This window comes from Schistocerca serialis, chromosome 7, assembly GCF_023864345.2.
Source record: "Schistocerca serialis cubense isolate TAMUIC-IGC-003099 chromosome 7, iqSchSeri2.2, whole genome shotgun sequence".
Lineage (NCBI taxonomy): Eukaryota > Metazoa > Arthropoda > Insecta > Orthoptera > Acrididae > Schistocerca > Schistocerca serialis.
Window position 1 is genome coordinate 261,156,185 of NC_064644.1, and position 24,667 is coordinate 261,180,851.

At 41.2% G+C, this 24,667-nt stretch overlaps 1 protein-coding gene across 2 annotated transcripts in view; it reads left to right on the top strand.

The window, feature by feature from the left end:
• LOC126412671 (uncharacterized) overlaps positions 1-24,667 on the top strand; it is a 127,601-nt gene that overhangs the window by 87,468 nt on the left and 15,466 nt on the right. For both annotated transcript variants that reach the window (XM_050082374.1, XM_050082375.1), the window contains exon 6: positions 23,304-23,628. In XM_050082374.1, coding sequence (XP_049938331.1) covers positions 23,304-23,628 — 325 coding nt within the window. The remainder of the gene's footprint in view (positions 1-23,303; positions 23,629-24,667) is intronic.

Consider the following 24,667-nt stretch of genomic DNA (forward strand, 5'->3'; position numbering starts at 1 on the left):
AATCATTTTTTCTGTTTGTGGAGGGCCGAAATGCCGCTCAGCTGCTTTGCATCCATGTTCTTCTGCATATGCTATTGTTATTTTTTTCCATTACAAAACTAGCTACAAGCAAAAATATTGTACTGTCACCAGTGCCACAAATCCCTTTCATTTAAAGTTCACTGTCACCGTAGACAGCAATGATGCATCATAGGCTAGACAATGTTCTAGGTTTGTGATGGTGGGGCAGAAGAGAGAGTGTTAGCAAGCTCGTGAATCCCCACAACTCATGTTCGTCACATTGGTGCATTGCTGCTGTCAGTTGAATTCAATGTTGCCAGATAGAGTTGGGTTTCTTGTGGCATCAAATATATCGCCATTTTTTTTAAGACTGGCAGGAATTTGAAATCAAACAATGGACATTTTTATATTAATTTCGAGTGTAAGATGCACATGAATTTTGAAAGCAATTTTTTGAAGAAAAATCTACATATTATAGTCAGTAAAGTACGGTACTGCTAATTGTTCTAAAAGAAGAATTTCATTGTTAAAGCTCTCTGATATTTTTTTCACTTCTGAGACCTGACATGTCATCCTAGTTGCTGTTAAATTGGAAAGAAAAACAATACAACTACCTGAAATACTTGAAGCGTGACAAATAGCTGGCTGCTAAGTTCCTGGGTAAATTGATACACCAAACAACCATCTCAAAGATGGTCAACATGGTTCATGTCACGGTTTTGAGCAGGCCAATCTAGTCCTCAGAAGGAACAAATACCAAGGTATTTATGAAGTATGAATTGACCTCTTACAGGCATTAAGCCAAATGAAATTTATGTACCTGGAGAAGTTTCACCAACATTTGAAAATAATGTAATTATTACACTTCCCTAGGAAACATCAGTGGATGGATGTCTAAGTTACCACACAATTGGCATAATGTAACGTGTCAAAAATACTGTCAGGAGTACTTTGGACCAAAATCAGGGAAGTTTGCTCATTGTCATTACTAATAATTATTTTGTATAATGAAGACACAAAGAGGAACTAAAGGGCTGTCTTGATGTGAGAGCTTTGGCTTGGACAGAAAACTAGTACGACATGATTCGCTGATAACATTGCAGTGGTAATTGAAACTGAACAGAAACTGAGCCGAGTGCTTAATGAATTGGAACATTTGCTAGCTGATGGCTATAATAGGACAAAACTTTATGGAGATTTTGTACCAATGTTTTTCTTTCCAACTTCTGTGCTTTTTAGAGATATCCATTCCTCTTCAACCGAACTGCCTACTGAGCACTTACTTATCACAGTATCTATAGCCTCACAGAACTTCAGTGTATCATTTCAGTCCTTAGTATAGATGAATAACCAGTCCTAAGCAAAAAAGGGAAAACTGAAAGGTGGATGGAGTATATAGAGGTCCTATACAAGGGGGATGAACTTTAAGGCAATATTACAGAGGTGCCAGAGGATGTCGATGGAGATGAGATTTGGATACGGTACTGTGAGAAGGTCAAAGAATGGAAAATCCAGGATGAAAAGTTGCCACTTACCAAATCGCAGATAGGCACAACAAAAAGACTCTCACAATTAAAGCTTTTGGCCATTAAGGCCTTCATCCATGACACACACACACACACACACACACACACACACACAACACACGCAAATGCAACTCACACACAAGACTGCAGTCTCAAAGCTTTTGGCCATTAAGGCCTTCATCCATGAAACACACACACACACACACACACACACACACACACACACACACACACACACACACAAACAAACAAACACGCGCAAATGCAACTCACACACAAGACTGCAGTCTCAGGCAACTGAAGTCACACTGCAAGCAGCAGCACCAATGCATGATAGGAGTAGCGACTGAGTGGGGCTAAGGAAGAGGTTGGGGCAGGAAGGGTACACTGAAGAGCAGCATGAATGGCAGGTGAGGGGTGGGGGGTGGGGGGAGTACCTGATGAAAAGGAATATAAAAAGACTGGGTGTGATGGTGGAATGACGGCTGTGTAGTGCTGGAAAGGGAACAGGGAAGGGGCTGGATGGGTGAGGACAGTGACTAACGAAGGTTGAGGCCAGGAGGGTTACAGGAACATGGGATGTATTGAATTTCCCACCTGTGCAGTTCAGAAAAGCTGGTGTTGGTGGGAAGGATTCATATGGCACAGGCTGTGAAGCAGTCACTGAAATGTAGGATATCATGTTTGGCAGCATGTTCAGCAACAGTGTGCTCCACTTATTTCTTGGCCACTGTTTGTCGGTGGCCATTCATGGTGACAGGTAGCTTGTTGGTTGTCATGCCTACATAGAATGCAGCACAGTGGTTGCAACTCAGCTTGTAGATCACATGACTGGTCTCACAGGTAGCCCTGCCTCTGATGGGATAGGTGATGTTAGTGACAGGACTGGAGTAGCTGGTGGTGGGAGGATGTATGGGATAGGTCTTGCATCTGGGTCTATTACAGAGATATGAGCTATGAAGTATGGGACTGGGAGCAGGGGCTGTGTAAGGATGGACGAGTATATTGTGTAGGTTCGATGGACGGCGGAATACCACTGTGGGAGGAGTGGGAAGGATAGTGGGCAGGACATTTCTCATTTCAGGGCACACTGAGAGGTAACTGAAACCCTGGCGGAGAATGTAATTCAGATGCTCCAGTCCTGGGTGGTACTGAGTTACAAGGGGAATGCTCCTCTGTGGCCAGGCAGTGGAACTTTGGGAGATGGTGGAAGACTGGGAAGATAAGGCACAGGAGATTTGTTTTTCTACAAGACTGGGAGGATAATTAAGGGAGTGAAGGGTTCAGCGAGACCCTCGGTATATTTTGAGAGGGACTGCTCGTCACTGCAGATGTGATGAGCCTGGGTGGCTAGACTGTATGGAAGGGACTTCGTGATATGGAATGGGTGACAGCTGTCAAAGTGGAGGTAGGTTTGATATGGGCGGAGGTACTGATGTAGCCATTTTTGAGAAGGAGGTCAACATCTAGGAAGGTGGATTGTTGGGTTGAGTAGGGCCAGGTGAAGCAAATGGGTAAGAAGTTGTTGAGGTTCTGGAGGAATGTGGATAGGGTGTCCTCACCTTTGATCCAGATAGCAAAGATATCATTAATTAATCTGAACCAGGTGAGGGGTTTAGGATTCTGGGTTTTTAGGAAGGATTCCTCTAGATGACCCATGAATAGGATGGCATAGGATGGTGCCATGCAGGTGCCCTTACCTGTACCCAGGATTTGTTTGTAAGTAATGCCTTCGAAGGAGAAGTAGTTGTGGGTGAGGATATACTTGGTCATGGCAACTAGGAAGGATGGTTGTTGGTTTGGAATCCGTTGGGTGTTGGGAAAGGTAGTGTTCAATTGCAGTAAGGCCATGGGCATTAGCAAAGTTAGTGTACGAGGAGAGGAATCAATAGTGATGAGCAGGGCACCGTGTGATAAATGGACAGGAACTATGCAGAGTGGTGGAGGAAATGGTTGCTATCTTTTTTTTATAGGAGGGTCCGTTCTGGGTAACAGGTTGTAGGTTTTGGTGTACAAGAGCAGAGATTCTCGCAGTGGGGGCACAGTTACTGGCCACAATGGGATGTCCTTGGTGATTAGGTTTATGGACTTTAGGAAGCATGTAGAAGCTAGGAGTGTGGGAGTGGTAGGGTTGAGTAGAGAGATGGCCTCCAGGGAGAGGTTCTGGGATGGGCCTAAGGATTTGAGTAGTGACTGGAGGTCATGCTGGATTTCTGGAATGGGGTCACTGTGGTAAGATTTGTAGGTGGAAGTATCTGACAGGTGGTGGAGTCCATCTGCCAGGTAATCCTTGTGGTTCCAAACAACATTGGTGGAGCCTCAACAGTGGTGGAGCCTTTGTCCACAGGTAGGACTGTAACATCAGGATTAGTTTTTAGATAGTGGACTGAGGTTCTTTCTGCGATGTAAGGCTAGTTTCCATGTTGAGAGATTTGGGGAATGATGGTTAGGCAAGGTTCGAGGTTAAGAAATTCTAGAAAGTTGACAGGGGGTGATTTGGGGGCAGTGGGAGTGGATCACATTTGGATGGAGGAGTGAACTGAGTTAGGGCAGGGTCAATACTGGTCTTTGGTTGAGTCTGATTGGTAGGGTAGGTGGCAAAAAAGTTTTTCCACTGTAGGGACCAATAGAAGGTCTTTAACAAGTCCTGCATGATTGAATTTGGTAATGGAGCAAAAGTTGAGGCCTTTGGAAAGGACTGATATTTCTGTGGGGCTAAGGCTTCTGGAGGAAGGGTCATGTTTGTGTTGTGGATCTGTTTAGGTTCTGGATTCTGTGTGGTGGCGTGAGGGAGTTTTGGAGGGTGGGGTAAGTGTGGTAAGTCTGTGATACAGGGTTTGTCAGCTGTGAGGGGATGTGGGGGAGGTTTGAAGATTGTTGTAGAGGTGTTGGACAGTGGTACTCCAAGGCAGGATCAGGAAGTGAGCAGGATGGAGAACTTTTTGAGGTGGTGTTGCGCATGTTGCTCAAGTTCCTGCAGTGCAAGAGTTTCAATGTATATTTTCGGTTCCAGGAATTTGGGATAGCATAGCAGGAGAATTTTGTGGATGGAAAGAAGGTGCTGTAAGGAGGTTTGGGCTGGTTAATATGGTTTTGCAGGACTATGTTGGTGAGGGCTAAGGATTGGCAGACTCTGAACAGGTGGATGTCAATATGGAAGGTGGGGTAGCAGCCAGAGATGGGTAATTTGATTATAAGGCCATTAATGGGGATTGCATGAGCTAAACAACAACACAGGAACAGTATGTGGGGCTGGGATCTGGCTAGGGATAAGGAAACTTTTCTCTATTGTTGCAGATGGAAGGATCAAGTGAAAATGAATAATGTACAGTTATGTCCAAAAAATTTTGCAAAAATACACCCAAATATGTGTGAAAATTCACGAAAATTATGAAATGGATACAAAAGTGGGAAACAAGATGAAATCTGAGGAAGTCAGTCATAAAAGGTGAGAATTAACTATAACTGCCAAAAAGTCACAAGGATCAAAGTAAATAATATATAATAAAAAAATATATGTTACTGTGAGTAGCAGGCCTGAGGGTGGATAAGTGTGAAGAAGGGGGATGGCAGATGTGACAGGATGAGACAGAATTAGTGGGTGCGAACTGGGATAGAACGGAGAAAGAGTGGGGGGTGGGGTGGGGTTCGTAGAATGAGATACAGGATCATGTGGCGCCGAAAAGGTGCAGGAGTTAACACATAAAAATATGGGAAATGACACAGGGAGAGTGTTCAGTTTGAAAGTATAGGATTAATAATATCAGCAGGAGTAATATGGGACATAAGATGCTCACAACAATCAGTGTGGTCTTGTAGCCATCTGTTGTGCACAGCCGAGATGGTTTACACAGTGTGGCTCATAAGTAGAGGGAAAAGTACGGTTTTAAGGCAACAAGAGAAAAAAAAAGAAGAGAAAGAAGGACGGACTTTGAGTGTAGTGAGGCAAAAGAAAATATAACAAAGGAAGAAAACACTGGGTTAGGATCGAAGAAAAGCCATCAGGCACAAATCAAAAGATGGAAATCTAGTATGGAACGTAACAGCATCATGAAAAGGAAAGTTACCATTCACCATATAGCAGAGATGCTCAGTCGCAGATAGGCACAACAAAAAGACTCTCACAATTAAAGCTTTTCGCTATTAAGGCCTTTGTCAACAATATATGACAGATACACACACACACACACACACACACACACACACACATGCAAACACAACTCACACACATGACTGCAGTCTCAGGCAACTGAAACCACACTGCGAGCAGTAGCGCCATTGCACGATGGGAGTGGCGACTGGTTGGGGGTAAGGAGGACGCTGGGGCAGGGGGGGGGGAGGAGGGAAAGAAGGGTGGGGGCGGCAGACAGTGAAGTGCTGCAGGTTAGACAGTGGCCAGGGGAGCGGTTGGGGGGGGGGGGGGGGAGTGGAAAGGAGAGAAATAAAAAGACTGGGTGTGATGGCGGTTGTGTAATACTGGACTGGGAACATAGAAGGGGTTGGATGGGTGAGGACAAGAGGGTTACTTGAACATAGGATGTATAGCAGGTAAAGTTCCCACCTGCGCAGTTCAGAAAAGCTGGTGTTGGTGGGAAGGATCCATATGGCAAAAGCTGTGAAAAGTTTCCTTATCCCTAGCCAGATCCGAGTCCCACATACTGTTCCTGTGTTGTTGCTTGGCTCATGGAATCCCCCCTAATGGGCTTACCATCAAATTACCCATCTCCGACTGCCACACCGCCTTCCGCAATGACCTCCACCTGTTCATATTCTGCTAATCCTGAGCCCTCACCAATATAGTCCTGCAAAACCTTATCAACCAAGCCCAAAACTCCTTCTAGTACCTTCTCTCCATCTGCAAAATTCTCCCCACTATGCAATCCCAAGTTCGTAGAATACCACACATTGAAACTCTTGCCCGGCAGGAACTTCAGCAACATGCACAACACCACCTCAAAAAGCTCTCCATACCACTCACTTCCTATTCCCGCCTTGGAGTGACACTGTCCCCTCATTGCTGACAAACCCTGTCTCACAGATACAACTCTTACCCCACCCTTAAAAAATCCTTCCTTCCACCACACAGGATCCAGAACCTAAACAGACCCACAACACGGTCATAAACCTTTCATCCAAAAGCCTTAGCGCCACAGAAATATCAGCCCTTACGAAAGGCCTCACCTTTTGCCCCATTCCCAAATTCAATCATGTAGGACTTGTTTAAGACCTTCTCTCCTTCTCTCGGTCCCTACAGTGGAAACACTTTTTTGCCACCAACCCTACCAATCAGACTCAACCAAAGACCAATATTGAACCTTGCCTAACTCAGTTCACTCCTCCATCCAACTGTGATCCACCCCCACTGCCCCCAAATCACCCCCTGTTAACTTTCCAGAATTATTTAACCTCATACCTTACATCTGCAGAAAGAACCGCAGTCCACCATCTTAAAACTGATCCTGACCTTACAATCCTACCTGTGGATTAGGACTCCACCACTGTTGTTTTAAACCACAAGGATTGCCTGGCAGATGGATTCTGCCACCTGTCAGATACTTCCACCTACAAACTTTGCCACAGTGACCCCATTCCAGAAGTCCAGCATGGTCTCCAGTCACTACTCAAATCCTTTGGCCCATCCCAGAACCTCTCCCCAGAGTCCATCTCTCTACTCACCCCTACCACTCCCTGCACTCCTAGCCTCTACATGCTCCCTAAAGTCCATAAACCTAAGCACCCAGGACGCCCCATTGTGGCCGGCTACTATGGCCCCACTGAGAGTATCTCTGCTCTCACAGACCAACACCTTCAACCTATTACCCAGAACTGATCCTCCTATATGAAAGATACCAACCATTTCATCCACCGACTCTCCACAGTTCCTGTCCTTTTACCACACGGTGCCCTGCTCGTCACTATTGATTCCTCTCCCTGTACAGTATCTTTGCTAATGCCCATGGCCTTACCACAATTGAACACTACCTTTCCCAACACCCAACGGATTCCAAACCAACAACCTCCTTCCTAGTTGCCATGACAAAGTATATCCTCTTCTCCTTTGAAGGCATTACCTGTGATCAAATCCGGGGTATGGCACCTGCACGGCACCATCCTACACCAACCTATTCATGGGCCATCTAGAGGAATCCTTCCTAAAAACCCAGAATCCTAAACCCCTCACCTGGTTCAGATTCATTGATGACATCTTTGCTATCTGGATCGAAAGGTGAGGACATCCTAACCACATTCCTCCAGAACCTCAACAACTTCTTCCCCATTTGCTTCACCTGGCCCTACTCAACCCAACAAGCCACCTTCCTAGATGTTGACCTCCTTCTCAAAAATGGCTACATCAGTACCTCCGCCCATATCAAACCTACCTCCACTTTGACAGCTGCCACCCATTCCATACCAAGAAGTCCCTTCCATACAGTCTATCCACCCATGCTCATCATATCTGCAGTGATGAGCAGTCCCTCTCAAAATATACCGAGGGTCTCACTGAACCCTTCACTCCCTTAATTATCCTCCCAACCTTGTACAAAAACAAATCTCCCGTGCCTTATCTTCCCGGTCTCCCACCACCTCCCAAAGTCCCACCATCCAGCCACAGAGGAGCATTCCCCTTGTAACTCAGTACCACCCAGGAATGGAGCATCTGAATTACATTCTGTGCCAGGGTTTCGTTTACCTCTCATCATGCCCTGAAATGAGAAATGTCCTGCCCACTATCTTTCCCACCCCTTCCACAGTGGTATTCCACCATCCATCGAACCTGCGTAATATACTTGTCCATACTTAACACAACCCCTGCTCCCAGTCCCATACTTCATGGCTCATACCTCTGTAATAAACCCAGATGCAAGGCCTGTCCCATACATCCTCCCACCACCAGCTACTCCAGTCCTGTCACTAACATCACCTATCCCATCAGAGGCAGGGCTGCCTGTGAAACCAGTCATGTGATCTACAAGCTGAGTTGCAACCACTGTGCTGCATTCTATGTAGGCATGACAACCAACAAGCTACCTGTCACCATGAATGGCCTCCGGCAAACAGTGTCCAAGAAATAAGTGGAGCACACTGTTTCTGAACACGCTGCCAAACATGTTATTCTTCATTTCAGTGACTGCTTCACAGCCTGTGCCATATGTATCCTTCCCACCAACACCAGCTTTTCTGAACTGCACAGGTGGGAACTTTTCCTGCAATACATACTATGTTCCTGTAACCCTCCTGGCCTAAACCTTTGTTAGTCACTGTCCTCACCCATCCAGCCCCTTCCCTTCTCCCATTCCAGCACTACACAGCCATCAACCCACCATCACACCCAGTCTTTTTATATTCCTTTTCGTCAGGTACTCCCCCCCCCCCCCTCCCTGCTTTCCCCTGCCCTCCGTCTAACCTGCAGCTCTTCAGTGTCCACCTCCCCCACCAAACTGTCCCTCCCCTTCCCCACCCCAGCCCCCTCCTTACCCCCACCCAGCCGCATTCCTATCATGCACTGGTGCTGCTGTTCACAGTGTGGTTTCAGTTGCCTGAGACTGAAGTCATGTGTGTGAGTTGTCATGAGTATGTATGTGTGTCTGTCACCTGTTGTTGCCAAAGGCCTTAATGACCGAAATCTTTAATTATGATAGTCTTTTTGTTGTGCCTATCTGCGACTCAGCATCTCCCTTATATGGTGAATGGCAACTTTCCTTTTCATAATATTTATACTGTGAGAAGAATTTGACAGAGCACTGAAAGACCTAAGTCAAAACAAGAGCCTGCAAGTAGACGGCATTTCGTCAGAACTATTAACAGTCTTGGGAGAGCCAGCCATGACAAAACTCTTCCATCTGGTGTGCGAGATGCATGAGACAGGCATAATACCCTCAGATCTGAAAAAGAATGTAATAATTCAAATTACAAAGAAAGTAGGTGCTGACAGGTGCAAATATTACCAAGCTATCAGTTTAATAAGTCATGGCTGCATAATACTAACACATAATACTGCAGAAGAATAGAAAAACTGGTAGAAGTGGACATTGGGGAAGATTATTTGGATTTTGAAGAAATGTAAGAACACACAAGGCAATACTCGCCCAATGACTTATCTCAGAAGATAGGTTAAGGAAAGGCAAACCTACATTTATAGCATTTGTAGACTTAGAGAAAGCTTTTGACAATGTTGATTGGAATAGAAAGCTTTGACAATGTTGACTGGATTACTGTCTTTGAAATTCTGAAGGTATCAAGGGTATAATACAGGCTATTTGCAACATGTACGGAAACCAGATGGTAGTTAGAATCAGTGGGTGTGAAAGGAAAGAAATAGTTGGGAAGGAAGTGAGCCAGAGTTGTGGCGTGTCCCTGATGTTATTCAATCTGTACACTGAGCAAGCAGTAAATGAAACCAAAGAAAAATTTTGAGTATGTATTAAAGTTCAGGGAGATGAAATAAAAACTTTAAGGTTTGCTAAAGGCATTGTAATTCTGTCAGACTGCAAAGGATTTGCAAGAGAAGAATTAAATCAGGTGAGGCTGAAGGAATTAATTAGGAAATGAGACGCTTAAAATAGTAGATGAGTTTTGTTATTTGGGCAGCAAAATAACTGATGATGCCAAAGTAGAGAGGGTATGAAATGTAGACTGACAATGGCAAGCAGAGAATTTTTGAAGAAAGGAAATTTGTTAATATCAAATAAAGATTTAAGTGTTAGGAAGTCTTTTCTGAGAGTATTTATATGGTGTGTAGCCATGTTTGGAAGTGAAACTTGGATACCAAAGAGTTTAGAAAAGAAGAGAATAGAAGCTTTCAAAATGTGGTGTTACAGAAGCTGAAGATTGGGTGGGTAGATCCTATTACTAATGCGGAGGTACTGAATAGAACTGGGGAGAAAAGAAATTTGTCGCACGACCTAACTAGAAGGAGCAATTGGTTGGTAGGATGCATTCTGAGACCTCAAAGGGTCACCAGTTTAGTGTTGGAGGGAGGTGTGGAGGAAAAACTGTAGAGGGAGACCATGATATGAATACAGTAAGCAGATTCACAAGAATGTGAGTTGCAATAGTTATTTCGAGATTAAGAGGCTTCCACATGTTAGAGTAGGATGGAGAGCTGCATCAAGCCAGTCTTCAGACTTGAAGAGCTGCATCAAACCAGTCTGCAGACTGAAGACCACGACAGCAATTACACATTACCTTGAGATATACTTATATCAACCAATTTTGGTTCTGTGAAATATTTCACAAAAGTTTAGCTGTATTTGAGGTTTGCACTACCTCTATTTTTTGTACTGTGAGCATAACATGACCTGGGCTACCTGTATCTTTCCCTCCACCTCCACCTTCTCTGAACTATGCAGATGGGAGTCATTCTTGCAACAAGTCCTTCACTCCCTGGGCTCAATCTCCAATAACCCGCTGCCCCCATACTCTCCACCCAACAGTTACCCCTTTCTTCTGTCCTGTCACCCCCTCTCATTTTACATCCCCATGTCACATTCAGTGTATGCCACTCATCACTGGATCTAACAACTCTTCATCTCATGTGTAACCTATGCACCTGCCACCCCTCCCTGCCACATTACTAGCCTACAAACTGGCTGCCTCCCTCTGAGCCGTTAGCCACCCACCACCAACCCCTCTCTCTGCCTCCTGCCTCTCTCTGCCCCTGCTCACTCCTCCTGACACAACACCTTTCTCATCCTAGTCCAGCTGCCAAAATGCAGCATTATGCAGCCAACTGGTGCCATGTAGAGGCATGGGTCAGTGTATGCACCTGTGTGTGTGTGTGTGTGTGTGTGTGTGTGTGTGTTGCTCAAAAAAAGCATTACTCTGTAAGCTACCTAGCGACACAACACTTCTGCTTTCCAGGGTGATCTCCTTAATCCATTTAGTAGAATCTTATGATCAACAGCATAAAAAGCCTTAGAAAGATAATATGAATAGCTAAAAAATAGCATTACTCTGTAAGCAAGCAACACAACACATCTAATTTCCAGGATGATCTCCTTAATCCATTTAGTAGAATCTTATGATCAACAGCATAAAAAGCCTTAGAAAGATAATATGACAATAATTACATTTACAAAATATGTTACATACTACAGCTGATGTATTTTATGTCTAGTTTTTACATTTATTAATTTACAGGTGATATGATGCTGGGTCATGTCACGAGCAGTGTCTTACAGCTCATTGAATGAATATTAACATTTTACTATAAAAAAAAATTAATTTAGTGTTAAAAATCAATTCCCCTATATGCTCTTATATAGTTTGGTAGTATGTTAAACCAAATCAAACCAGCAGTGAAGGGGCTTCAAACAGTCATTTTTAATTTGTTCTTTTCTGAAACTAGGTATATTTTATTCTTGTGTTGTGATAATCTACATCACTGCCCTTGATAACTTCCTGTGGTTGACTCATAAAAAACATAAATATAAGTAATTTAAATATGTATAAAGAATATATTGTTAAGTATTAATGGTGCTTAAACACTTCATGACATGATTCCCTATGTGAAGATGGTATCTGTTCTTTTGGAAGAAAGAACAGATGTAAAACTAAACCGGACATGTCTGAAAGAGCAGATACCATCTTCATATATGGGGTGTTCAGAAAGTCTCTCCACAGTGCCGTATAATTGTTAGCCGCGGGTGCCGTATGCCTCAGTGAATATACCAAAATGAAACTCACTGCAGTATTCTTATGCATTTATTGTTTCGTTGAAAAATATGGGACCCACAATCTGATGTCTAGAAATTGCAATCCAAACTCCTATTTTCACAGAACGAAGTGGTTCCTCATGAATACACAATGGATTTGCAGTACTCCACATACGAGAATTTTGCGAGTTCATGTACCCGGATAATTGAAACCATGCCTCATCAGTGAAAAATGTTTCATTAAAAACATCCGTTCCATTTCGTTGAATGAAATTTTTGAACCATTGACAATGATACAGCTTCTTGCCATGACCAGTATTTTTCAGTTCTTGCACGACTGTCACTTTGTATGGGAAAAGTTCGAATTATTTCCTTACAGCTGTGTGGGCCATTCCGACACTAACATCGACTTCTTGGACGAATTTTCTTACTGACTTGTTTGGACTTATGGACATTTTATCGGAAATATCGAGTAGTTTATCATCAGACAAAATGCTAGGATGACCACTTCTGGGTGTGTCACTGAACACATACTATGAAATTTGTTAATCAAATCACGCACAGTATCACGATGTGGGAGTGTTGTCTCCGGGAAAATTGAATTAAATGTTTGATGAACTGAAAAACAAATGAACTAAACATAAACATTCACGTCAACACGTAACGACACACACCAATGACACTACTGACTCTGGCTGAGATAAACGAAACAGTGGAATGTAGGGAGAGTCCACTTGAAGGGAAGTAACCCAGGCAGGCAAACAATCATATGACACGCGCGGCTAACAATCATACGGCACTGCGGAGAGACTTTTTGAACACTCTGTAGATAAGACTTACCGTCCAATGATCTTCTTCGGTGCGGATGCACTCACATTGCCCGAACTCTTACAGGAACCGGTAGATTGACTGCCGCGAGTAATGAGTATAGTGGGCAGGGGCACTACAAATGTAGTGTGTGCACAGTAAGTTGGAAGTGTAGGCTTCACAGGGAGCATGACAGAGATAAATCCCTGCAGTCGCACTATCCTCTGTGTCCTCAGTGGCTCAGATGGATAGAGCGTCTGCCATGTAAGCAGGAGATCCCAGGTTTGAGTCCCAGCCAGGGCACACATTTTAAACTGTACCCTTTGATATTTATCAATGCCTGTAAGCAGCTAAAGGTCTGGATTTCATTGCAATTTGATTCCCATTTATAAGTATTGTTGCTCATTTCTGTAACAGTTAACATTCTTAAGATTAAACCCTGAACATGATTTCAACAGTTTTCAAACCATCTTCTTCAGAAAGTATGTTACATAGAATCACATTATCTATATCCATTGTGGGAATTGTTGACTCTGTCTAGTAGATGTGCGGGTCATCCACCATCTCCATTTAAAATACCTGATTTAAAAGTAGTAGCTCTCTATTGTAGAGATCTGTATTAAAACTTTTTAAAATATCAAACATTCGACAATGGATCCATTGGATCCATATATACACAAATCTGTCAAGTGGCACACTACATGTTGCTGGATTCTATGTCACATGTGTGATGTCTATTAAAAAGTATTAAGACAAATCTCTGCAGCAGAGAGCTACTGCTTTTAAATCATGTATTTTTAATGGTGATTAAGTGGATGACACACACACATGCACTAGCCTGTCAATGACTCCCACAGTGGATAGGGATAATGTGATTCTACTTACAATACTTTCTGAAGAAGACAGTTATAAAACTGTTGAAACCATGGTCAAGGTTTAATAAACCTATATTTTGCAGCTGATTGGCTGTTATTTCCAGTCTTCGAAGTAATATTCTTTTTAAGTTGATCACAGCTGTACAGCTTCATTATTCAATCCCATAGTTAAGAAAGTGGTAAATTGTTCCATAGTAAATTATTTTAATGTACGCCTGGGGAACTGTGTTTTCTGGCTGATGGAGATATTTCCACTGTTGACATTTCCACAGACAATAATACATCTACATCTATATAAATACTCTGCAAAATCAAACAGTGGAAAATACAGGATGGAATGTAACAATATTATGAAAAGATAGATGCTACTCTCCATATAGCAGAGATGCTCACACACACACACACACACACACACACACAAATGCAACTCACACACACGACAATAGTCTTTGGCTGCTGAGGTCTATAGGTCTATTTCTGTCGAAGGCCTTGTTAGTCAAAAGCTCACTTTCTGACAGTCTTTTTGTTGTGCCTATCTGTGACTCAGCATCTCCACTACATTGTGAGTAGTAGCTATCCTTTTCATAATATTATGACTACTCTGCAATTCACAGTCAAGGTTCATCGAAGCACTTGCACACTATTTCTCTACAGTTCCACTCCCGAAAACACTTAAATCTTTCCATGCAAGTTTTTATTTTATTACATTGGCCTTTTCTCCCAATATAGGAGGGTGGCAATAAAGTATTTTAGCATTCAGAGGAGAAAGTTGGTGACTGAAATTTCATGGAAGGATCTTGCCGTAATGAAAGTGTCTTTGTTTTAATGATGTAATTCACATAGTTTGCTAGGCAGTACAGATCATTTATTACTTTATCCCCCTCCCTTATCAGTATGTTGTTTTGCTGCTGTTTCTCTCTCCCTGCTTCCTGTTTAATGAAATCTCAAACCGCTTTACTTGTTTTCTCTGCATTGTACATTATTTTGTCATTAAATGACTCTTTTCTAGCAATCAGCACCTCCTGAAATCTTTTGTGCCTGTGATAGAAATTTAAGATGTCTGGCAGCTTTCCTGTTAACTGAGATCCTATGACTCACCCATGGCTGCTACCCTAGCAGCAGTGCTTTTTTTTTCTTCCTAACATTTGACACACCTAGGCTACCTGATTACAGCTGAGTTATGCTGCACATTTCCTGCTCTTATTCTTACCGGAGTTCTTCTCCACTTTCCTCTTACAGTGACTGAAAGCTGCTAATGTTTATAATGAAACTATCAAACAACATTCTCTTTGTTTCTGCATCTCTGCCAACTGGCATTTCACGACTATCCTTCTCCCCTCTGTTTCCCTCCTGATCAATTCCTTCCTTGCTTCCTCCAACTGTGCCTCAACGGCACAGGTTTTCCCTCCTGCTCCTCAGTCAAAATGTTCTTGCTGCGTACTGTACATCTCCGGGGGAGAAGCTCTCAGTTTTTCCGGTGTTCTCCCCACTGTATACCCCCCGCCCCCCATGAAAATATTTCTTTCAAGATTGGCAAGAAATCCCCCTGCTCACTACCCTGAGACAGCTCCCACATTTCTCTTTCATGGTCAAAGGAGTTTAGATTGGAGAATTAAGTTTGTCAAGGATTTGAATGTGGCTGTATATAAACAAAAATGACACTAACATTTTTTATGCTGTTCCCCCTGTTTCTGTCCTGATTTAGAGATATGATGATAGAAGGATGAATTAGTAGTTGCTTTGTTTTGAGAGAATTTGCATTCCCATGATAGTTTGGTTAACAACTAAGAAAATTTAGGTCTATTTCACATCTATAGAATTAGTAATGTCTTCAGAAATACCATTTAGAAACATTAAACTGCACGTTTATGGTGAGACTAGATTAATGGAATGAGTAGATGTCTTTTTTCTTAAAAAAAGTACTATTAAGAAAATTTCAATAGAATTCTTAATGTTTATAACATGAAAAATTTCAGTCTATGTCACGTCTATCAGAATAACAAATAACACAAGTTGTTTTTAAGAAAAGGCATTGCAGAAATGTTAAATATTAATTTGTTTAACAAGAATAGATTCTACAGCAAGTACACAAAACAAAATTAATTTTAATTAGATATTGTTTATTCTTAAGTAACTACTTTTTGTTGACGAGCTATACCTGCTTGTCTCACTCGGCAGCCATTCTGCAAAAGCCTACTTTCAAAGTTTCAAGCATTAGTGGAAACTGAGAAACCTAGGTGTATAAAATACCAGTCTCATATGTTTAAGTTATGTATGGATCGCAAAGACAAAATTAAATGTATTGCAGCACACGCAGAGACATTGAGCAATCATTCTTCCCACATTTCATTTGCAAATGGAATGTGGTACTGTCAGGAAGTACACTCACCTGTCCCACATTTGTTGCAGAGTCTGCATGCAGATGTAGGCTCCCAAAGCCACAACGTTAGTGGGCATACTTTTCTTTTTGATAATGTCATTTTACCCAGAACTGCAGGTCAATTCTTCTCTTGGTGTTCATAGATTATTTTAATGTTACTTTACCAATAAATAACAAGAGTAACTGGTCTAATGTTTGTTTAATTAAGAGACGCATTAATGACATAGACTTTGGTTAAAATTGTAAGATGGTTGACTTCAGTGCGGGCACCGTGACATTGTTGCAAACAAATACACTGATGCCACATATGAGGCACACATTGTGTGTTAATTTCTTCTTAGTGCTGACTGTCATGCACTGTCACTATTTAGCCGAAGCAGCCTCTTTTGACATAGTGACTAATAGTCTAATGATGTCATCAACTTTGCCATTAGTCATCATAACATGTCAGTAAAGCCATTTTATATTTTACATTTTGTTGATTTAAAGTGAATGCCAATTTTATGCATTTGTAGTTTATCATAATCACAGAGTACTGGTGTATGCATGCAGATCATGTTTATGGTATGTTGTTGAGCCGAATTGACGAGAGGATAGGTGTACTAAAACATAAAAAAGAAAATTTACCGTAAAACTGCCAAAATAAAAATGACTGGAATATTATTCTTAGATGAGATAGATAATTGTGTTTGATTTGTGGAATGTGAATCTAGAATCAGATTTTGTTGAGCCAATGCATATGGAAAGTAACCAGTGTATTCATACAGTTATTTTAATTAATTCGTATTAATTCAAACACAATCTTTTGTGAAGAACTGGCTATGTACATCAAGGTAGTTTCACCCCTTGCTTCAACTAAGATAGCACAATTGTTTCAGAAGTCAGTTTCTTTCCTTTTTATTTTATTTTTTTCAAGCATCAAAAAGCAAGTGGAGCAGTTCTTTCATGGAAGTTATACCCCACAAGACCTGTTATCTAACTACAAATACAATGTGGTTCTAACTTTCAATATATGACATGAATATAATAGAGGGAAATATTCCACGTGGGAAAAATATATCTAAAAACAAAGATGTGTGACTTACCAAACGAAAGTGCTGGCAGGTCGATAGACACACAAACAAACACAAACATACACACAAAATTCAACCTTTCGCAACAAACGGTTGCTTCATCAGGAAACAGGGAAGGAGAGGGAAAGACGAGAGGATGTGGGTTTTAAGGGAGAGGGTAAGGAGTCATTCCAATCCCGGGAGCGGAAAGACTTACCTTAGGGGGAAAAAACACACACATATCCATCCGCACAAGTCTTTCCACGCCCGGGATTGGAATGACTCCTTACCCTCTCCATTAAAACCCACATCCTCTCGTCTTTCCCTCTCCTTCCCTCTTTCCTGATGAAGCAACCGTTTGTTGCAAAAGCTTGAATTTTGTGTGTATGTTTGTGTGTCTATCGACCTGCCAGCACTTTCGCTTGGTAAGTCACACATCTTTGTTTTTAGATATATTTCAATATATGTCAGCAAGATTTGGCATAATTTTTTAGAAGGGAATGTGAAACAAAAACTTAAATCTTACAATGACACCTGATAGGAACAAACGTAATTAAAATTATTGGTAAGAGAAGTGATGTATAATTGCAAGCAGTTTCATGTTGTAGCTGAAAATGTTTATTATGTTAGGTCAGAACCAACTTTTAAAACATGAAAATTTTGATTAATGGAACAAAGAACTTTCATTTGAAAGCAGTTGATCAAATATTGATCATACCTATGCAAATAAGTAAACTTATTAAATCAAACTTAATGTCAAAGAGCAGTAAATTCATCAGAGTTACAGTAAAAGTTGATTGGTCCATACAGCACTCTTTGGAGTTTATTGATACATATTGGTTAACTCCTTACTCTTGTCCAAATTATGACTGGGTCTACATCTTGAGATGCTGGGTGTTCTGCTGGATATCAGCATTGTGCTTGGACAATTTTTCAATAATGCAACTCTCTTTATCAGCTCCCTGCAATGGTACCTAACAGTTACTGCAGAATAGTTGCTCTTCCAATCAGCATTCCATACGAGCAAAGCAGTTGTGTTTTTACTCATACTTCAGGTACTTGGTCTATGCGTGGTTCCACTTGAAAAATAATAGCTCGATGCAGTCATAGGGTCAAACTGTGCATGTCTGATTTCAAGCCTCACAGCTAATTCACTGCACATAATACCCTGTAGCTGTGATTCTGCAGTCTATGCATTGGCTAGAATTGTGAGTTAATAAAATACAGAGAAATATAAAATAAAAGATAAGCGAATAATTTAATAAAAAGGGTTCTGTTTTCATGTCTGTAACTGATGTAGACAACAAAATTATTTTGAATAATTTTTATCCAAGAAAGGACATCTCAAACAGGAAGTGGTCCTAAGAAGTTCAGTTAAAATACATGCAGAAAATAGCTTTATCAAATGCATTAAAGTTATGTTGAGAGCGTTACGAGAATGTTAGCAAATTCTCCACACTAAGTAGCCACCAAAGTTATGCAAAAACTAAGTCCATTTTGCAATCACAATACATAAAATATTCACCAGCTCAAAACAGTTCAGAGTTTCATGTAATGATCCACCAATTAACACACATGATACAATGAGTAGTAATCCATACTCAGTCTATTCTCAGTTCCATAAATCAAGTGGCAAAAATCAGAGTCCTGCTCTGGAGCACATTCCGACCTCTCGAAATATAAATTCCCTTCAAAAGTTAGAATATTATAACAGCCATTCACCACCCAGAAACAATCATCTATATGACTGAATCGCACACATTACTCTAGATAGATCTGTCTTCTTTCACAAGTCACCACAAAGTGTGCAGAATTACTCCCATGAGTGTTCCACTCGGGAAGTCTCAGTCTCCACTAGACTCCATCAGTGTTCCACCACGATCCAACTCTCATTGGCCCATCAAGAATACGTGCTTCTCAAGCTCTACAGATACGATTTGACTCACTTGACCACTTCGCTGCACTAAATTAATATATTATAACAATATTTAAATAAAAGAAATGTTATAAACATTCAGACCATTTACAATAAATAAAAGTAACAGTTGGTTCACAATTGAATAGGCCAGCATTCTTTCACAAGTGCACTCACGTTAAATGACAGTGAATTGTTGTTAAATATAGTTTAAACAATCATTTAGGCCTGCTTGTCGGAAGTATCTTTTGTCATTTTTTACAAAGGTGGTGTCCGACAACACATGTAACTGACCACTTTTAAATTAGCACAGTTTTTTAATAGCACTTGCAATCAACATTTAAATAAAATTACTGCCAAACTAATGAACTATTCATTAAATGAAAACACAAGTATAACAAAATATGAGATATTAATGCTGCATTCATTTGCTGTGTAAATGTGGAGAATATGATGTTCTGACAAGCATTTGCATTGTGGAAAAGATGTAAAAGGCCTCATAAATCAAGAAATAATATAGATACAGATACGTAGCTTTCCGGGATGATAGCTACAATTCAGTGCTATCATCTGAGATACCGTTTGTTGAACTCACATGAAGTGATTAAAAGTTGTTAATTCAAAGGTTTTCTGTGAAATATTAACTTCTACAGTTTTAAAGATATCGAGATATTGTTATGTCTTTACAGATGCATAACGTTACATCCTACCTGAGACTGCTAGTCAAATGGGAGGGATCAAATATTTATATATACTGCCTTCTCCCTCCATGGTTGACTCTAGGTGTTCCATCTGCAGTCTGCTTCCACTAGGAGCACTCTGGGATGGTCCGTGTCTTCAGCATGATGTGTCTGGCCACAAGCTGGCATTCCATTTTTGGTCCAGTGCACCTGACAGCAATCTGGCATTCTGTTCTCAGCATGTTGCACTTGCTGCTCTGTCTGGGGTTCACTCCCCAGTTCCACATTCTCATTTCTTCTTTTTGTTGAGTTCTGGCTGCTGCTGCTGCTGCCAGCATTGCATTTTTAGGAACTTCAGTGCAGGAGCCCAGGCATTGTTGAATAGGTAACCAGTGTCATGACTCATGAGATTTTCACCACCTTTATCTCTATTTACTCTCTTATAATGCTGTTCCAGCATCCATCAGTCTGTGCCAGAACCCTTGTTTTCTCATAGATCATAGAATGATAAGTTCCAGACAGTGCTTGGCAATACCTGATTTAATTGTTTTTCTCAGCCAGGTGTGCCTCTGATGTTCTTTGCACCTGATGTCCACTTCCCTAGTTATTTTGTCAGTGTATGGCATTCCATATTGACAAAGTATATTATAAATTCCTGGTTTTCATAAGCCAAGATCATCCTTCACATTTCACAATTCTTCTTCTTCTTCTTCTTCTTCTCCTTCTACATGATCAGGCCCAATGGACCACACGCTGCTAAAATTTTCCTCTTCCATTGTATTCTGTCCATTGCTGCTATCTGTCCACATGTATTGATGCTTGGTTTAAATCTTCATGGAGGATCCCTCCAACGTTTCTTGGGTCTCCCACGTGTTTTTTCTCTGTAGGTGTGAAATCCGGGACCTTCCAAGGCCATCTGTGATCTTCCATTCGGGCCACATGGCCGGCCCACTGCATTTGTTTGGTTTTGACAGTTCCTGCTATGTTGGTCTGCTGGTGTAGTTCCTCAAGCTCTTGGTTGTGTCTGATCCTCCATTCCCCTGTGTTTGCATCCAGAACCGGACCGAAGGTCTTCCGAAGCACTTTTCTCTCAAAAACAAGGACCTTATGTAAGTCCCGTTTCTGGATACTCCATGGCTCACAGCCGTATAGAACAACAGGCTGGATCATGGTTTTGTATAGTCGAATCTTGAAATGTCTGGAGAGATATCTGGACCGAAGCAATTGTGCTAGTCCATGATAAGATCGGTTTCCTGCTTGTATTCTGGCATTTATCTCTGCTTCACATGACAAGTTCTCAGTGAAAAGTGGCCCTAGGTATTTAAATTCATGCACTATCTTTAGCTCTGGTCTCCCACCTGCAGTGATTGTAGATGACCAGCAGTCTGACTTTGACCATGCATCATAACGAGGTACCCTGTCTTGGCTTCATTTATGTTTAGCCCAAATTTGCTGGCAGCCTCCTTTAATGCTCTGGTCATTTGCTCCAACTCCTCTTCAGACCTAGAGAGTAAATAGATGTTGTCTGCATAGGTCAAGTATGTCAGTCTCTTTCCTTCGATTTCAATCCCTTCATTCTCTTGGAAGATCACGCGTACGATCTTCTTGAGGGCAAAGTTGACCGGGGTAGGGGGCAACCCATCTCCTTGCCTGAGTGCTGTCACAATTTCAAATTCCTCAGTTACACAATTTCCCATCTTCTTCCCACAGACAGATCTTTATCAGATTGATGAGTTTCTCCGCCATGCCAAATTTCCTTAAACATCTGAGAAGGCTCGTGCAATGTATACAATCATAGGCCTCATTAAAGTCAACGAATAAAATATGCAAATCTTTACCATATTCACCCAGTTTCTCAGTGAATTGCCAGAGATTGACGATGTGATCTACTGTTGACTGCCCTGGCCAGAAACCTCCCTGGAACTCCCCAATCACCGATTCTACCACTGGCTGAATTCTGTGTATGAGGCAATTGGACAGGATCTTATAGCAGACGTTAAACAGGACGATTCTTCGATAGTTGTCACATTTCAGTTTGTCGCGCTTCTTATGTATTGGACAAATCAGAGCTGTTTTCCACTGTGCTGGTAGTTCTCCTTTGGTCCTTATTGCCTGTATCAGTCAGTGTATTCTTTCTACAAGTTTCTCTCCTCCTGCCTGGATCATTTCAGGCTGTATTCGATCTTCACCTGGAGTCTTCTGCTTAAGGTATCTGATTCTGATTTTATCTCATCCAGGGTAGGTGGGGGATAATCTGGATTGGCTGTATTTGGGTACTGGAAATCAAACTGCACAGTTCAGGTTCATCACCATTTAGCAGCTGTCGAAAGTACTCTTTCCATCTCTCAGCTGTATCATTATAATTTGTCAGGATCTTATCATGGGAATCATTCATCAGGATCGTATCATGGGAATCTTTGACAAATTTCTGCTTGGCCTGGTGACCTTTGCAGAGGTACTTCACCTTCAGAAACATTTCCCTAGTCTTTTGTCCTCTGAAGTCTGTTTCTGCTTCAATGACGATATCTCTCATATCCCTTATTTCATGATAGTCCTCGTATTTTCATAGGTGGACAGAGCATACACTTAATGTTAAGCTTGTTGAGAATCCTGCTGATCTTGGCAGAAATAGATCCCACAAATGGCAGCTAAGCCACAGCCTTTGCTTTTCTTTCTCTTATTTATTATCATGTAGCAGAGTGAGTGCTTGAAAAGTCTTTTAAATTCATTTAACCTTTTATCCATTTTTGCAGACAACTGAGCATTGATGCTCTATTCCTAATGTCAAACTCTGACTGGGTTTATTATTGTTCTGACAGTTCTCACTTCACAGTAACATTGTGAATGGAAAACATTTGTGTAAATATCTCCAGTGAAAGATCCCTGATGGAATACTTATAGACTCCTACAGTCAGAACCCTTGGATCAACTGCTTTGTCTCTGTTGATCACTCTGGTAGAAAACGAGTCTTCATTAGTGACTTATTTTACCTGCACATTACATACACTGAGATGCATAGCCTGACACAGCATTCAGTAACATGTCCATAGGACATTGGCTACAAAATATATGAAATCCACATGCACTACAGTATCCCTAGTGCTTTACATGTTTCAGAGGCATTAGGCATTACATTCCATTACTATGTGGAAGGTGAGGTGCATATTGGTTATGAGACATTTCAGTGACTTGACAGAGAGTTTACATTGTGTTTCAAATAAGAATTATAACTTCACAAAAAATTAAATTAAGATGTTCATTTTTTATGCATTTTGGTGAAATAAATTCATGAATTTTCCAGTTATTTTGCATAGGTCATTTACAAAGTTTATCTTGTCTTAATGAAGAAATGCCTAACTTTCATTCTGTAATGTATATATTTTGGAAATCTATTCACTTTGCTTTTACTGTAGGATTTTGAAGAAATCCGTGCCACAGTGCAGCGGCTTCAGCTGGAAAACGAGGAACTTCGGAACTTGATGCGACAACAACAAGTACAAGTATCAGAACTACGAACATGGGGCCAACTCCACTTGGCGCCATCAGTTTCTCATTGTCCTGCTCAGACACATCTAGTGGCTCCTGCAGATTCAAGCCCATCTGTTCCTCCTCCACCTCCACCTCCCCCTCCTCCTCCTCCCCCTCCCCCTCCTCCTCCATTACCACCTCGTAGTCCACAGCAAAGGGCGTTTTACCGCCCAGAGGATGAAGAACTTCATTTCCGTGCTACAGGTGCAAGTGAGTACAATTTTCTTTTCTCATTACTCTATTATTATAACACATAATCAAGATGCTGAGGGAAATATAGAAGTTTTGAGTATCAGTTATTGAAAATATAGATAGGTAATCCTGGTCTGGGTGATTAGTGGGTGTTTAGAAGACTAGGCAGTACTATGAATAAATGACTGGACAGTGTCAAGACTCCAGCACACCATAGTAAATTACTGATAATTTTCTGTAAACATAAGTTACAGTTTTCTTTTCAATGCCTTTGGAGAGCAAGCTGGTTCATTTCATGTACTGTAAGCTGTTATTACTTTTATTGTACGAAATTTCATTCTTTATCAGTGAGTTTGGTGAAAACCATGATGCCTACATATGATGTAATTGGATGAAAATTATGCAGTTGTACAATTTTTCTGTGCTCTTCCCGTAATCTTTTATGCTCTTTTCCCCCCCCCATAATCTTTTATACACTTTTTCAACCAGAGCATGAATAATGCAGCCTGTGGGCGAGGGAGGGGAAAGAAGTGGAAAAGCATTATCTGGAAAGTAATATCCTTTTGTTGTAATCATGATCATATTTTACATCCCCTGCCACCTGCTAGTTTCATGGATCTGTCTAAAGCAAAGCTATTTGGTTGTTGATTGAGTCCCTAAGTAGACCATAGAATGCTAATTAATTAGCAAAACACACAAAAAAGATATTTACAACTGTACACAAGTATGATGTACATTAGTAGTACAGTGCAGCAAATTCTTAAACTAAAGCTCTAAGAGTGGATGGTAAAATTAAGTATCTCAATGTAGTATTGAAAATCCAAAGTTTATCACCTATGCTTTTTTATTCCTGCTGGAAGTATATTGAAAACAGAACTTGCACAGTGGTGTTTGAGGATTTGGTGTTCAAGTGCAGTGTTCTGCCCACTTTCTACTAAGTGTTTTGCATTTAATTTTGGTTGCATGGTTGACAGTATAAGTTATTAACTACAATGTACATGACAAGAGTATGTATACAGGGTCATCAGAATTAGAATTCCAATGCATTTGAACAGTA